General features: G+C 48.6%; 1 protein-coding gene across 1 annotated transcript in view; it reads right to left on the bottom strand.

Moving 5' to 3' along the window:
* The window catches only part of CORO2B (coronin 2B), a 71,944-nt gene that overhangs the window by 11,253 nt on the left and 43,841 nt on the right, over positions 1-16,850 (bottom strand). Inside the window, exon 3 of the mRNA XM_056865698.1 lies at positions 6,904-7,020. Within this exon, the coding sequence (XP_056721676.1) occupies positions 6,904-7,020 (117 nt within the window). The remainder of the gene's footprint in view (positions 1-6,903; positions 7,021-16,850) is intronic.

Here is a 16,850-nt window from a genome sequence, read left to right as displayed (position 1 = left end):
CCGGTGGGTCAGAGTCTTTTCAGCTGCTGTCTCCAAACTTTGGAAGCCTGTGGAGGTGAGATGCGAGTCATCCCGGCCACCTTCCAGATCCATCCCGTTTTGGAAGGCCAGACGCTGAGCCAAGGGAGTCGTGCCTGCAGTTGTGGTGCTCCTGATGTTCTTACTGATAAATATTTTAAAGGATTTATGTTTAAATTGTTCTAAGTGAATTATGCAAATTATTTAATTATGACATTTAACGATTAAATCATTTTACATTATGGGTTTTATTGTTAGCTGCCTTGGGGGGCATTTCACCAAAAGGCAGCAAACAAACAAGGAAGCAAATAAGGTCAGGGCTGTTTCTCCTCACAAGAGTTTTTCTCCACTTTGGCTTCCAAACTGGAGGGCTGGGGTTTCTGGAGCCTCTGCAGGGCGTCTTGCTCCCATAGTTGTCTTTCCGGGTTCTCCCCATCCTCAACACACTCTTTCCCAAACCCACTTTACGCTGATCTTTTTGGAAAGAGTGCAGCCCGACGGCATTAGCCTGCCACTTGGAAGGAACAGGGCTCTTTGGTGCCGTTCCCCCACTGCTTTCAGACTAGCTTTCTAAATGTACATGCTGGTACGTTCGAATTCTTTGCAGCACGGCAAACATCTGGAAAACCAGACTGACCAGAGACCATTGCGACTCGTAGGGTTGCCAGCCTCCTAGAATTACAACCGATCTCCAGACAACAGAGATCAGTTCCCCTGGAAGAAATGGCTGTTCTGCAGGGTGGGACTCTGTGCCTCCCCTGCTTTCTGGTGTCTTTGCAAGGGGCTGGTTTGTCTGGACCTTTGGGGAAAGGCACCTTTGGGGATCGCTCAGTCAGCCCAGAAAGCCCGCCGGCATCCCTGCATCCCCCGCCCCCGCCTTTGGATGCCTCAAGCCGGAAGGAAGGAGCCGCCCGCCGGCTGGGCAGGAGCCGGGGCGGCTGGCAGCTGCAACCCAAGTGCTGATCTGCAGCAGAGGCTATAAAAAGATCCTGATGAGAGAAATCAATGACATCATTGCAGCAGGAGGGGGGGAGCTGGGCAGGGCCGGGTCTTTGCACGCAGGCGTAGGAATCGGTGGCACAGCAGCCTCTGTTTTCATAACCCATCCTAAAAATGCCTTTTTTAGTTTGGCAGAAGTCCCTTTCAGAGGCTCACTTACATGGGATGGAAGAGAAGCAGGGTAGACCACAGACCTGCTCATCATGACCTCTAAATGGAACCTCCCCTTTGAGGGGCAGTATACCTGGGATAGGCCTTTGCCTTCCTGTCCTGTTCGTGAGTGCGCAGAAACCGCTGCCTGGGCTCTGTGGGAAGGAGAATGCATGCCTAGATGGAATACCGGTCCAACCCAGGAGAAGCATTTCTGTGTAATGCATGGTGGTGATGATGGGGGGGGGGTATACAAGCAATGATTTAAGCAGAACTTGTGGGAAATGGACACCCCACCCCCCAAAACTTGCATACCATTCCTGTCTTTGCTAAGCAGCTCCTGCCCACGACTCCACAACTCCAAAGACCTCTCCATTTCCTTCCTCCCGTTTCACACACTACAGCTGATCCTTTCACAGGTCCCGTTTGGCTCTCAGCCAGAAAGGCGGCTTTTTCTCCTAAGATTCAGTCCCTGGGATGGGTGAAGTCCTAACAAGGAGCATGTGTAGAGTGCCTGCCCCTCCTCACAAGGAGACTTTACCCACCCACGACACCCCTTGAATTATTTATGGATTATTATATTATTTATTTCATTTACCTTTCTCTCCAATGGAGACTCAAAGGGGCTTATATCATTCTCCTCTCCTCCATTTTATCTGCACAACACCCCTGTGAAGTAGGTTAGGCTGAGAGGGTGTGACTGGCCCGAGGTCACCCAGCCGGCTTCCATGGCAGAGTGGGGATTTGAATCTGGGTCTCCCGGAGCCCAGCACGATACTCTAACCCCGTGTTGGCGAACCTATGGCACGCGTGCCACTTCCGGCACGCGTAGCCCTCTCTGCCGGCACGCGCGGTTCCTCCAAGCCGCTGGCCTTTCCGGCTCTGCCCCTCCCCGGATGGGGGAGGCTGTAGCCCAGGGGTGGGGAACCTCCGATATCACTGGCGGTGGCGGCGAGGCTGAGCCGGGCGGGGGATCCTCCTCCTGCTGCTGTTCACCCCGGGTACGTGGGAGGCGGCCGGGGGGGCCCAGCCCCGTGCACAGGCGAAGGGCGCGGTGGCAGGGCTGGTGGCTGGCGAGCCGTGGGGCAGGAAGTCAGACGGAGGCTCTGGGGTGCCTCCTTCCCCTCCCTCGCTGGCAGCGGGCCCGGCTGGGCAGGGGCAGCTGTCAGCAGGGCAGGACACCAAGCCTCCGCGGGAAGGGAAGGGTCTCCCAGCGCCCATGCGCTGCGGGCTGTTCTGCGCACGCGCCCCCCTTCTCTGCTGCCAGCTGAGGGGTGTGTGTGTGTGTGTGTGTGTGAGAGAGAGAGAGAGAGAGAGAGAGAAGCGGGAAGGCTTTCCTGTCTCTGGCCATTCATGCATGGGATGTTTTGCCTTGGATTTGCCGCTCTAGATGCACATTTTCCCCATCCAAATTCTCAAAAATCATCAGTAAGTCCCCATGCAGAGTTTTGAGAATCCGGATGGGGAAAATGTGCATCTGGAGAGTGGCAAATCCAAGGCAAAACCTCCCATGCATAAATGGCCTCTTTCTTTCTCTGTCTCCCTGTCCTTTTCTTTCCCTACTTTTCTTTCTCTCCCTCGCTCCATTTCTTTCTCCCTTTCTGTCTCTTTTTCTTTCTTTCTCTCCCTCCCTCCCTTCCTTCCCTTTCCCCTTCCCTTCCCTTCCCTTCCTTCCTTCCTTCCTTCCCTCCCTCCCTCCAGCGGCTTCTCAGGCGCCCTCTGGGTCTGTGCGGGTGGAGGGGCGTGCAGTCCTATTCCACCTTTGAAGTGCCCACATGCCATCCTCCAAACACCTTTCCATTTGTCTTGATATGTAGAGAGAAAACACTAAGGAACTAGTTGCCAATCTCCAGGTACTAGCTGGAGATCTCCTGCTATTACAAGTGATCGCCAACCAATAGAGATCAGTTCCCTTGGAAAAAATTGCCACTTTGGCAATTGGACTCTATGGCACTGAAGTCCTTCTCCCAACCCCGCCCTCCTCAGGCGCCACCCCAAAAACCTCCCACTCATGGCAAAGAGGAACTTGGCAACCCTAGCCTCTCCCTCTGGGCCCCCTCTGGGGGTGGTATTCAAGTTAAATTGCCGCATTGGCACTCGGCGATAAATAAGTGGGTTTTCGGTTGCAGTTTGGGCACTCGGTCTCTAAAAGGTTCGCCATCACTGCTCTAACCACTACACCATGCTGTCTCTCAGGTTAATTAGAGGCTAAGAGCTTTGCAGTCAGGCTGCCTTGGGGTCTGGCCCCTCCTTTTGCCTGTAAAACCTCTGGGCTCCAGGGGATGATTATCACTTTACTTTGTCCCCCAGTAGCCCCATCTTTCTCCCCGGCGCAAGGCGGCTCCAGCGTGCCCCACCTCTCCTTTCCCAAGCTCTGAGTCCCGTGGAGCTGTTTCCCAAGGCAGAGGGAGAGGATAGCAAAGGAGGGGCCGCAGGCGGAAGGTGGGCCGGCAGCGGAGGGCTGCTCTGCTGTGCCCCCCTCTCCCTCTGCTCAGGCTTTGCCCCAGCAGGGCCCCCGCTGCCCGCCTGTACCAGCCTCTGCTGCCAAGCCCTGCCTTCCCTCTGCTGCAGGGATGCGACCGACCTTCTGAAGGTCGAGAGAGATTTGCAGCTGCAGCGGCAGAACTGCACAGAGGAAGGCAGCATCGCCTGGCCAGCAAAGCTGAGAGCCAAAGGAGGCAGACGGGAGGGACTTCTGAGGGTTGCCACCTCCAGGCTGGGACATTCCTGGAGATTCGGGGAGGGCGCGATTTGGGGAGGGGAGGGAGCTCAGAGGGGATGGGATGCCGTAGAGTCTGCCCTCCAAAGCGGCCATTTCCTCTAGCGGAACTGATCTCTTTAGTCTGGAGATCTGTTGGAATTCTGGGAGATCTACAGCCCCCCACCCCCACCCCCACCCCAGGGAGGCTGGCAACCCCAGGAGGAAGGTTTCCAAACTAGCAAATCACTTCTCCTTGCCTGGAAGCCCTGATGGGTTCCTGGGTTTCCAACATACACCTGAAGTTCTGTGCTGGACACCCAACCGCCAGGCACGCCGGGGCCAGGGCCAGACTGGGACCGCAGCACGGGGGGGGGGGGGGGGGACGACGACAACAATGGGCTTCAAACACCACCACCCTTGCTGTTTCCTGCCTTGAAATGGCCCTGTGGAGCTCCTATTTGCCCCCTTGCAACAACTTATGCGTAGCCATGTAGTAGCCCACAAGCGGGGCAAATAGAAACACCTGGAGCCATTTCAGGTCAAGAAAAGATCATGGTGGGATGCTGAAGCTCCCCATGAATCATGGCCCCAATCCAAACCAGGGTCCAGCGTGTTGGGGAATTGAGTCTCCCAGCACAGAACTCCACGAAATCTGCTGACAATCCATGTGTCGGCCACACGGGCTGGGTAATGCATGGCTCAGCCCCGAGAGACCCCGAGGAAAGGAGGTGGCCAGCCAGAGAGTTGTGTCTTAGTAGAGGGGGGCAACCAAGGCTTCCACTGATTTATTGCCATCAATGTATCGTGTCATCCCCATGTCCCCCCCCCATCTTGCATCTACCAGCTCGCTATCTCTGGTTTCCCTTTTTAAAAAAATGTGCTGGAATCGTTTTGAAAAGAATTAGTATCTTGTCTGGATGCTTTTTTTGATAACCCCCACCCCCCCAGGTTTCCTTTTTTGCCACCTGCTCCCTGCACAGTGCCAGGCGTCTCACTCTGGCAACCCCCACCCCCGGAGGTGCTTTGCTCCTGTGCCACAGAGGTGGCTGGTGCATTTTGGAAGTTTGGGGGCCATAGTCAGGAATGATGCACGTTCAGCATATGCTCCTCATTTGCACTCGCACACACCATTCCAGCAGAGCTGAGTATTTTCATTGTGCATGTGTACGCACATAATTTTGGACACATCCCTCTCCCTGCTCCCAGGGAATAATCATAACCATCCATACCCACCAGATGAGAAAACACATTTTCCTCCACATGAATGAATACGGAGAGCCGTGTTCTGAGGCCAGCGGGAACCACAAGCCCAGGAGGAAAAGTCAAAACATTCTGAACGTTTCGCAGCCCAAAGGCGCTGTCTGACGCCATGTGTTTGTCAGACAAAGACATCTGTTTGCTACTCATCACCTTCCTTTGTGTGACTTCTGATTCAGAGATGCACACGGCCTTCTTGGAACGGTGCGTGTCTGATTTACAATGAGACATTTTGCAGAGACACCACAGGAGGGAAGCCCTTTCCTGTACCACCAGGACAGCTTGCAGACGGAGGGTAAGGCTCGCCTGGTCTGTGCTGCTCTGGAGCGCCACTCCTGCAGATGGCTAGAGGGGGTACTGCGTCTTTTGAACCCAGGAGGATCAGATGACCCAATCAGGTCCTTTCCGGACTTCTATTGGTTTATTTATTTAGCACATTTCCATCCCACCTCTCCAGACATTTGCTCAAAGAATCTAACAAGTGCAAAAAAACAAAAAACACTGCAAATTTTAAGAAAAAATAAAAACAATTATTCAACAGAACAAATCTCCCTGTCATATGCATTGGAACCAGCAGCCAATAAAATTCAGCCTCATAAACCATCCCTGAACATCAAAGCAAACCATTAAAACATCAACAGGTGAAGAAAGCAGGCCAGGAACATTAAAACGATGGGATGAAATTTCAGTTAAAAGTGCCGGGGTGGATCAAAATGTTTTTTCTTAGTGCATAAATGCTCCTAGAGCGGGTGCCAGGTGAGCATCAAGAGGGAAGGCATTTCACAGACAAGGGGCCACCACCAACAGGCCCTTTCTCAGCTCACTTATGCAAGGTGAAACTACTGCAGGCTGAATGGGCTGAACAATACCTATTTACAGCAAATATAATGAGATTACATGGCAGGAAGTACACGATACATAATACTTATAATTCAGCTAGCAACAAAACAGCAGTCCTGTCATGTCTTGAGTTCATACAATTAATCAGAGGTTGGCAACTGTTGGAAATACCTTTGTCCTTCTTGCTCTTTAAGGTGAATAAATTCCTTTTTTTTTTTTTGCTCTTTCTGCAATTAATTGTCCAGCAATTTCTGCCACCTTTCTCTGGGTGAGGGAGGGGGCAATTGGTACAGCTGTCCAGCAACCACAAACTTAGCAAGCCTCTTCTTCTCATATCCCCTCCACCCGCCCTCAAAGGATGCTCAAGGTATCGCCAGAAAAAGGGTTAGCCAAATATCTTCTTCATGATACCTAGAATGTCTCAGAATGAGCAGAGAATATTTTTCTCCAAACAGAAACATTCCTAAGGAACGTATTCTCTCTCTCTCGCCCCCCCCCCCCACGCATACACTTAGTCTTAAATTTAGAATCCAGGTGGGCCTTTATATACAGTTAAAGTTAAGACAGTGATCCTTTCAAGTCATCCATCCTTGCTAACAATTGTTCAAACAGAATCAATTTGCTCAGCGTACCACCATTTCTTAAGCAATCATTGACATAACTTTAAGTAGAGATTTAACTGGAAATTAAATAAGTAAATAAATGCAAGAGTCGCTAGAGAGGCTGTCTGAGCTGGCAGACAGCCGGCCTTGGTAATCCTCCCCAGGGCCGCCATAAAAGCCCCTAGGGCCATAAAACCCTAGGGCTCCCAGTTCTCAGAAGCCTCTGTTGGCTCCACCGGATGGGTTTTGCCAGCTGGGTTTTAAGCCTTTGCCCCCCCCCTTCCAGCGTTTCGTTTTTTCCTAGCCAGGCAGGCACTTCAATGGCTTTCTACTTACTGAGGTGTCTTCCGAGCAGGACGCAATGACATTTTCAACAAAAGGGTTCCACTTGATATCGAGGACATTCCCTTGATGGCCACAGACCTTGGGGTAGTTTGGTTCAATCCGGCCAGTCTGTTTAAAAAAATTAAAGCAAGGAAAAAAAGAAGTAAAAAACGAACAGTTGGAGGGCTAAGCCAGTTGTCTGCTATAAAGAAAAAATCATTAGTCTCTAGTTTAGAAACATTTATACTGATGGTATTTTACAGATTCATTTTTGTGTGTGGAAAAAATCTGATGTTATAATCATAGCATTGGAAGGGACTACCAGGGTCATCTAGTCCAACCCTCTGCACAATGCAGGGAATTCACAACTACCTCCCTCCCACACACGCCCAGTGACCCCTACTCCATGCCCAGAAGATGGCCAAGATGCCCTGCCTCTCATGATCTGCCTAAGGTCATAGAATCAGCATTGCTGACAGATGGCCAACTAGCCTCGACTTAAAAATCTCTATGGAAGGAGAGCCCACCACCTCCCGAGGAAGCCTGTTCCACTGAGGAACTGCTCTAACTGTTAGAAAGTTCTTCCTAATGTAGATGGAAACTCTTTTGATTTAATTTCAACCCGTTGGTTCTGGTCCGACCTTCTGGGGCAACAGAAAACAACTCGGCACCATCCTCTATATGACAGCCCTTCAAGTACTTGAAGATGGTTATCATATCACCTCAGTCTAAAATACGCTGTTTTCCTGATGACCACCAGGAGGCAGTGTGAACACCTCTGCAACCCCAACAACGGGATTTAAATGGGAAGAATTGGACTGTTACAGAAGAGGCTGTGTTACAATTCTTTGCAATTATTAAACATCAAAACAGAGCTGGAAGTGACCTGAAGGGTCATCTAGTCCAACTCCCTGCATAATACAGGAAAACTATAGCTACCTCCCCCCTCTGCACTCCCCCGGAGACCCCTGCTCCACGCCCAGAAGATGGCAAAAAATCTCCAGGATCTCTGGCCAATCTAGTCTGGTGAAAAATTCCTTCCTGACCCCAAAGTGGTGATCGGCATTTCCCTGGGCATGTAAGAAAGGGCCAGAAGAGCTGAGCACTGACTTAGCCCTTCCTGTCCTCCCTCTCATGATCTGCCATTTAATCTGACACAGAGCAACAGTGGGCAACTTCAGCCACCCAGATCCCAGATCCACCCCGCCCTCCCCAAAAAAAAGTCTGGTTCATTTTTGGCTTAACGTGGGTTATTCCTTTTCTGTATTGTCAACCTTTTCTTTATTTTATTGAAAACATTTCTATGCTGCCTTTCCACCGGTTTCTTATTCCCATTATTCATTTTCATTGGTTTCAATAAGAAGAGCGCTGCTGGATCGGGGCAGTGGCACATCCAGCCCAGTACCCGATTTCAGTTGCCCTGGAGGGCCAAACAAGCAGGGCACAGAAGCTGAGGCCTTTCCCCGATGCCATCTCCCAGCACTGGCACTCAGAAGTTGGCTACCCCTGTATGTGGAGGTTCCATATAGTCACTGTGGCTGGTAGCCAGTGTGTGTGCGTGTGGGGGGGCGCAAGTACGAAACATGAAGGTGCCTTATACTGAGTCAGCCCACAGGCCTCTCCTGTATGCCAAGCAGATGTTCTACCACTGAGCCATGGCCCCTTCCCAGAAGAGGGGCTGAGAAACTGCTGCATGGATGACCTGCTGCCACTGTGGAGGCTTCTGCATTCATCGTAGCAACAAAAGTCACTTGGAGAAAAATCTCCATGTGGAGGCAGCCTAGTCTGGGGTGCAGGATTTGGGGCCCTGCAGTTTTGGGCTCCACGTCATACACAGATTGGGAGTGGGGGCCAGGGGGACTGAGGCAGAAGCCACCCGAGAGGAGGCAAATTCTAGCAGGCGAGGAGGTCCGTCACCAAAGACGGCTGCTTTGAAGCTGAACCCCTCAAAGGTTTAGTGGTGCTCGGTGCTGCCATAACAAGTCATTTCCACTCTTCATCTGTGTCGGGAAATCAGTTTTAACATTATCAACAGCAGATTCCTTTGAGGCAGAGTCTTCTCATCATTGCGGGTCTCACACCTTCAAAGTCTTGCTCTGGGAAGAGCTTCTCCCTGCCCAGGATCCCACCGGTTGGACTGCTGGCAGCCAACTTACAGCCCAGAAGATCAAATCAGACATCAATGAAAGGTGGGCTACAGCTCAGCACTTTGGAGTTAATTCCACAACTGTTCTCCCTCCCCCTCCATTTTCTCTTTCTTTCATAGGATCATAGAGTTGGAAGGGACCACCAGGGTCATCTAGTCCAACCCCCTGCACAATGCAGGAAATTCACAACTACCTTCCCCCCCCCCACATCCCCAGTGACCCCCTACTCCATGCCCCGCCAAAAAAAATCCTCCAGAATCCCTAGCTAATCTGGCCAGGAGGAAGATCAGCATTTCTTTCTTTCTTTCTTTCTTTCTTTCTTTCTTTCTTTCTTTCTTTCTTTCTTTCTTTCTTTCTTTCTTTCTTTCTTTCTTTCTTTCTTTCTTTCTTTCTTTCTTCCTTCCTTCCTTCCTTCCTTCCTTCCTTCCTTCCTTCCTTCCTTCCTTCCTTCCTTCCTTCCTTCCTTCCTTCCTTCCTTCCTTTCCCCTTTCTGAGAACTGTCCCCTTTAGTGCTAGATTTTCTTGCTAAACGACTAGATACCAGGTAGCTGATGAAGAGAGCTTTGACTCTCGAAAGCTCATACCTGTCAGGATCAGGCGTCTGTCCCTAGCATCCCATAAGCAAACTCGTCCAGACAGGTAGATCTGAAGCAGTAAGACTTTATTGGGAGCAAAAGGCAGATTTAAGAGCTGACTGCCCACGGGCAGGTGAGGCTAGTAATGGCGAAACATAGGCAGGTTACATGTTTAAAAGCACTACAGGCTGTGAAGGTAAACATGGCTAAGCAACCCCGAGATAGGCGATTCCCAGGAAGGAAGACTAAACATTAGTGCAGCTGTGGAAAACAGGACGGGCGAAACTGTACACAGAGTTTACAGGCATGAGAACAAAGGACTTGAGGTGTAGCCAGAAACTGTAGCCTACTCATGTCAAGAGCCTTTACTCCTGATAACAGCAAAGGCCTGACAATACCCTGAAAATCTAGTTGGTCTCTAAGGTGCTACTAGACTCGAATGTAACATCTTCTTTGCATTGGTCTAGATTTCCCTCATTCCACATGTCCACTACAGTTCTTACGATCACAGAAACAAAACAGGCCAATCATTGAATACCAACTCCACAAAAATCACACAACTATTATTCTTACAAAGGGAGCTTTGGCTCTTGAAAGCTCATACCCCAAAATCGTGTTGGTTTCTAAGATTGGTCTCTCTTGGATGCACGCCTTAACACAACGAGGGGGTTTGTGTACGTCAGTGAAGCTGGGAACAACACCGTCAGGGGTTTAGACTCTGTCAAGGAAGGCTAAATTTCTAGCAGAGCCACTCAGGGCGGGATGGTCACAGTTGAGACACCAGACGAAGATGCATCCACCTCCCCTTCAGGGATCAATGGCTACATCTGCAGAAGAGAACAGACCATTCCAATGGGGATGGGAGGCGGAGGAATCCTTGAAGGGCAGCTACTGGGCAGCAGCAGCAGCAGTGGAAGGTGACACTGGCGGAGGATCTCTCGTAGACCACGGCAGCACCACTACAGCTAACCCAGAAGCAGGCAGTGATAAGCCACTTCTGATCACCTCTTACCTCAAAAACCCTATGATGAGACAATCCAAAACAAAAAACATGGCAATTTGGAGGTCATTCATTCATAGTGCTGCCGTAAGTTGGACGCAACTTGACGACCCTTAACACACACCCATCCTATGGTGCTACTGGACTCAAATCTAGCTCTTGTACAGCAGACGAGCACGGCTGCCCTCTGAAACAAACTTGATCAATGACTGTCTCTCTGGGAATGCAGGATCATGTCCCTGCCCTTCAGCTCAAGCAACACATGGAAACTTTGGGCCTCCTAGGCTCTAATGGTGGTCCAAGAAATAACAGAAGAAATAACAGCTGTGGAATATCCACATCCCGCCCTGATCCTTTCTGGCCCTGCCACTGTAGAATGCCCCTGAATACTAGTTTTGGGGGACGGCTGCTGTCTCCATGCCCTGTTGGTGAGATTTCCAGAGGGCTGTTGGGATCAGAATGGGGTGATCCAATCAGGCTCTTCTTGTGCCCTAAATCCTCCTAGTGATACAACAGGGAGATCCCATTTTCCTGGCGATGCACCCACACCGTAAAAAGGCACTTTCCAATCTGGCTGGCTCGGGCCATCTGATTACGAAGGAAACTGCTCCGAGCCTTGGCAGTTCCGTTCCGTTCAGAACAAGAGCTGACCCCGCTGTGCTTTTCTGAAATACCAAACAATCCCAAAGCTAGCCATGATAAACATGACTATACAAAACACACCCCAGTGCCACTGAAATGCCAACAAGTGACTTTTCCATGGTAGCTTCAGCAAGTGATTCACCAGCAGAGGGCACTTGGGCACGCAAGGTTGGTCCAGGTGAGCCAATAATGCTCTTATCGCTAGAAAAGCACCACAACTTTTACAAAAACTGATTGTGCTTTTACAAAGAAACAGGTGGGTGAATGTCTAAAGGAAGGTCTCTCCCGATATACCCCACTGCGACGGCCGTGCTCTTTTGAGCAAACCTTTCTGAAGGTAGGACCCTGCAAAATGGGTAAGATCAACCCAGATCTTCTCTGTTGTGGCCCCCACCTTGTGGAATGGCCTGCCAGAGGACATCAGGAAGACATCAATTAATTCAGTATTTACTGGCAAAATACACCTGTCATTTGCATAACAAAAGTGACAGGAAGCACATTATGACCCCCATTTTCATGGCAGATTTGCACCCTTGTTTAATCTGGTCCTCCACCCATCCTTGTGTGTGTTAAATGCTGTCAAGTCATTTCCGACTTATGGTGACCCTATGAATTAATGTCCTCCAAAACATCCTGTGGTTAACAGCCTTGATCAGGTCTTGCAAACTGAGGGCCGTGGCTTCCTTGATTGAATCTATCCATCTCATTTTGGTCTTCCTCTCTTCCTGCTGCCTTCAACTTTTCGTAGCATTATTGTCTTTTCTAGTGACTCCTGCCTCCTCATAATGGGACCAAAGTACAATAGCCTCAGTTTGATCATTTTAACTTAGGGAGAGTTCAGGCTTGATTTGATCTAGAACCCACTTATTTGTCTTTTTGACGTTCTACGGTATCCGTAAAACTCTCCTCCAACACCACATTTCAAACGAATCAGCTTTCTTCCTGTCAGCTTTCTTCACTGTCCAACTTTCACTCCCATACATAGCAATAAGGAATACTGTGGTATGCATTATCATGATCTTGGTCACCAGAGACAAATCCTTATATTTATGGATTTTTTTAGCTCCTTCATGGCTGCCCTTCCCAGTCTCGATCTCCTTCTGATTTCTTGGTTGCAGTCTCCCTCTTGGTTGATGACCTAGCCAAGAAATAGAAAATCTTTAACTATTTCAATTTCTTTATCATCAACTTTAAAGTTGTGTAACTCCTCAGCAGTCATTACTTTTGTCTTCTTGGTGTTCAGCTGTAGTCCTGCTTTGGCACTTTCTGCTAACTTTCATCAGTAGTTGTTTCAGATCTTCACTGTTTTCTGCCCATAATATGGTGTCATCTGCAAATCTCAAAATTGTTAATATTCTTTCCACCAGTTTTCACTCCACCTTCATCTAAACATAATCCAGTTTCCTTATATGTTTTGCATGTAGATGGAAGAGAAAGGGAGATAAAATACATCCTTGTATGACACCTTTGCCAACTGGAAACCGTTCTGTTTCTCTGTATTCCATCCTAACAGTAGTTTCTTGTCCAGAGTACAGGTAGCGCATTAAAACAATCCGATGCTGTGGCACACCCATTTCTTTTGAAATCAACCATAACTTTTCATGATCTTTGAAACACAAGCTGACTCCTCCTGTCCTTGGGCTGCAGTAAAACAGAATTGTTCAGGAGAACATTTTTACAAAGGGACAACGACCCTAGTTTTAACAGCACTTTATTTATGCATTATCTTGCTCTTACTGCATTGTTTTCGGATCTCTGTAATCCAGATTTTGCATTTCTAATACGGAATATTTTATACTTTTATTTGAATTATTTTCTAACTTTGTAATTAAAATTTATTGTAATGTTTATTATATATCTTATACGGTTCCTGTTGCATTGTTTTAAATTTTGTAATTTGCCTTAAGTCTCAGAGAGAAAGGCAGACTATAAATAAAGTAAATAAATACTTTTGGGCATCTTCTAGACAAAAGGGTGATCCACCGCAGATGGCTTCATGGATCCCTCTGGAAGCTCTGCCATCTTTTCCAAGTTTGGGCCTCAAAAAGCAATAGGGTCTCAGACAAGAAAAAGAACAGTCTGTAGTTGGGCATTTAAGTGTCCCCCATAAGAGAGGTGTTCAGAAGGGTCTTCTCCACTGTTTTTACTCTGCTATCTCATGTGGCTATAGTATTTTGGTCATGTCATGAGACGACAAGAGTCACTGGAAAAGACAATCATGCTAGGAAAAGTTGAGGGCAGCAGGAAAAGAGGAAGACCCAACAAGAGGTGGATTGACTCAATAAAGGAAGCCAAAGCCTTCAATTTGCAAGATCTGAGCAAGGCTGTCAAAGTTAGGACATTTTTGAGGACTTTCATTCATAGGGTCGCCATGAGTCGGAAGCGACTTGACAGCACTTACACACAGACACATCTCATGTGGCCAAGGACTCACACTCAGCACTTCAGCTGTTGCCTGGCCTTCTGCAAGGAGACTGGAAAGACTTTTTCATCTGAGAAGCTGGAATATCAGATGCCCAAACACCTTTCCACCAATCCCTCCCTTTGAATCCTGCCAGCAAAGGAACGAGGCCCACGGCAGCAGAGGTGGAAACTCTGGTTCACGGAACAATGTGTCGGACTGACTTCCTTGGCACAGCTAGGGGGAATGCCTTTGGGTTCTTCATGGAGAACAGACTCTGCAATTGTGCGCATGTCTCCAAGACAGAAGGAGAAAATGGATGTCCCTTCCCTGTATGCTGTTCATCACATGATGTTTTTGTCCTGGAACCAAACTTTGTGGGCTTCCCACTTTCTTCCGGTGTGGTACAATGGTTAAGAGCGGTGGACTCTAATCTGGTGAACTGGATTGGTTTCCCCACTAGTACACATGAAGCCAGCTGGGTGACCTTGGGCTATTCACGGTTCTCCCTGAACTCTCTCAGCCTCACCTACCTCACAGGGTGTCTGTTGTGGGGAGAGGAAGGAGATTGTAAGCAGGTTTATTCTCCCTAAAAAAGATAAAGTTGGCATATAAAAACCAACTCTTCTTCTTCCTTCTCCAGTGCCAGCTGTTTTCTAATATTTGTCCCTTATTCCATTTCAACAATTGGACCCCGGTGTCCCTGGGGAAGAGACCTTGTGATGGGCTTTTCCAAAGGCTTGGATAGGTGTGAAGGGCTGAGACACATAAAGCTGCCTTCTAGTGAGTCAGACACTTAGGCCTTTTATGCACAGTCTGTTTCCGCTGGATCTGCTGCTCTCTAACTGCACAGTATTTGCAGTCGAATTCGCAAAACACTAGGCACAATGGCTTTTTGCCCCAAAGAAATCCCAAGAGTACCTTGTGATCAATTATGCAGACCCAGTGAAAATGTTGAGCTTCTGAACCACATGTGAGTCCCTCCCTCCTGAAAACAGCTCCTTTGTAATTGGCTGTGATTTTTTAAAAATGCGTCACCAGCCCCTACCAGCCCCGCAGCGGGATTTTTTCATTTGATCTGAACAGAGTGGCCATTTTACAGCCAAAGCAGAGAGGGGTCCAGATACGCACCGCCCCCCCCCCCCAATTTGCTTCTGCATAACTCAATGCAGGAGTCATAAGAACATAAAAACACTGGCAAGGTCATTTGTGACCTTCATCATTCCAACAGTAGTCTTGTACTCACAAACAAACAAAAGAAGGCTTTCATGCCTATAAGAGGACAGGTATAAGGGGAGGGCAGCAAATCAGCCCTTTCTGTTCCATCCTAAGGAGAACTGAAACTGACCCATACTCGAGGTGAAACTGACCAAATAAGCAGCCTTGTGGTATTCCACCATTATTCTCTGGCTAGTGCACTGGATAATGGCTTCCAGAGGAGGGGTTGGATGAGGGGAAGAAGAGACACATGGGAGGGAGAAGCAAGAATGGGCGTGGGGAGAAAAACCCAAGTAACTTGCCTTTTCCAGAATGGGAAAAAAACACTCCACATTTTTATGTAAAATATTTCCCCCTCTTTCTTTCCTCTATTTATAGCAAGCCCCCCCAGCGACAGAGATGTGCCCGAACACAGCTCCATTTTCCTACCAGCTCAGATGAAAACACTCACCCATTGTTACAGGCCAGGAAGGGAGTCCAGAAGAAGCCCCCGGGGAGAAGCTCTGCCCCCCCTAACACAGGAAAGTAATGGGAAAAATTCTAATATCAGAGGTTGTGGATCGTATGTTTGTGGCTGGTGAAAGCCGTGCCCATCATAGCACAATGTGTGTGTGTGTGGGGGGGGGGGGCTGTCACCGCCTCCAGGCAAGTCCTCTCCCCCCAACAGCCACTTGGTGAGTCTGGCAGGGGTCATGGGACCAGTGGCCGCAACGGAGATCGGGGGAACAAGGAGCAGCCGCAGAAATCTGGTCAAGCAAGCGAGTGAGCAAGTGTGGTAGTGGAAGGGATCTTTTTTTTTTTTTTTTGAAGATTTTTTTTTTCTTTCATAAAGTTACATACCGGTATAAGCTTTCCAACAAACAATCGAAAGTTACAGAAGATTTCATATCAGCCCGTTGTTGTTGAAAATACATCATTATTATATATTGAAAAGAAAAAGAAAAACTTCCAGTTCGCCCCCCTTCATCCTTTTCTTAACCTGTGTACTCTTTTGCACTCAAAATTCTAATCCAGATATTGTTTGATATTATATTATATTTAAGTGTACTTGTTTTATTGCTGATTGTTTCAAGAGTTCTAATATCATCGATTTAATCATAAAGCAATTTTAAAAAGAACAAAAGATAATATCTTCGATTTCCCATTGTTATATATAGAAATAAAAAATAAAAAAGCAAGGTGGATGAGAAATAAAAAAGCAAGGTGGATAAAAAATAAAAAAGCAAGGTGGATAAAAAATAAAAAAGCAAGGTGAGGTAGTGGTGGGGATCTTGAAGAGGGATGGAGCTGGCTCTCTGCCTTGTCCTCCAGGCCCATCTTCAGTTCGAAGTTTCCAAGCTTCCTCTTTCACACAGTTTCTCATCAAGCCGTCCCTCTGGACCCAAGGCCCACTTCGAGCTACGCTGCCACCAGCAGGGGACAAGTGCCACCCCCCCCCCCGTGGGGTGACCGGGCCCAGCCTGCTGGCCTGGGCTGGATGACCTTCACTAACCCTTCGAGACCACCAGCAGCAGCTTCCTTCCCTTCCAGCTGCTGGCTCAGGGCTGCACTCTGCATGCCCACAGGAGACCGACAAAGAGAAATAAATCTTTTAAAATAGTCCTCAGCTACTCCCCCCCCCCCTGTTGTTCATCTGGTGTTTTGCCAGGCAATCGCCTCACACAAAAAACTTCCTCTTGTAAAGAAAAGCAGCCTTGCTTTTCTTTTAGTTACCAAAGATTGGTTCAGGCTGAGGCCTTCTATGTTTTGATATCAAACTCTGGGAGCTGATGACCGAAACAGCTCTCTTGCAAACCATTCCCGTGGGAAGTCACTCCCATTCTCGTGGGAAGTCACTTTCAGTTTGGGGGAAGGTGTGAAGGCCGGAGGCACCCCTATACTGCTCCTCCACTTCAAAGCAAGCCTCCCTATTGTAAGAGCCATCACAAACAGCTATCTGTTCCCAAGGTGGCAATTCTGCCAGAGGCCTGGTATCT

This window comes from Euleptes europaea, chromosome 20 (genome assembly GCF_029931775.1).
Source record: "Euleptes europaea isolate rEulEur1 chromosome 20, rEulEur1.hap1, whole genome shotgun sequence".
NCBI lineage: Eukaryota > Metazoa > Chordata > Lepidosauria > Squamata > Sphaerodactylidae > Euleptes > Euleptes europaea.
This window is presented reverse-complemented; position numbering and strand designations above follow the sequence as displayed.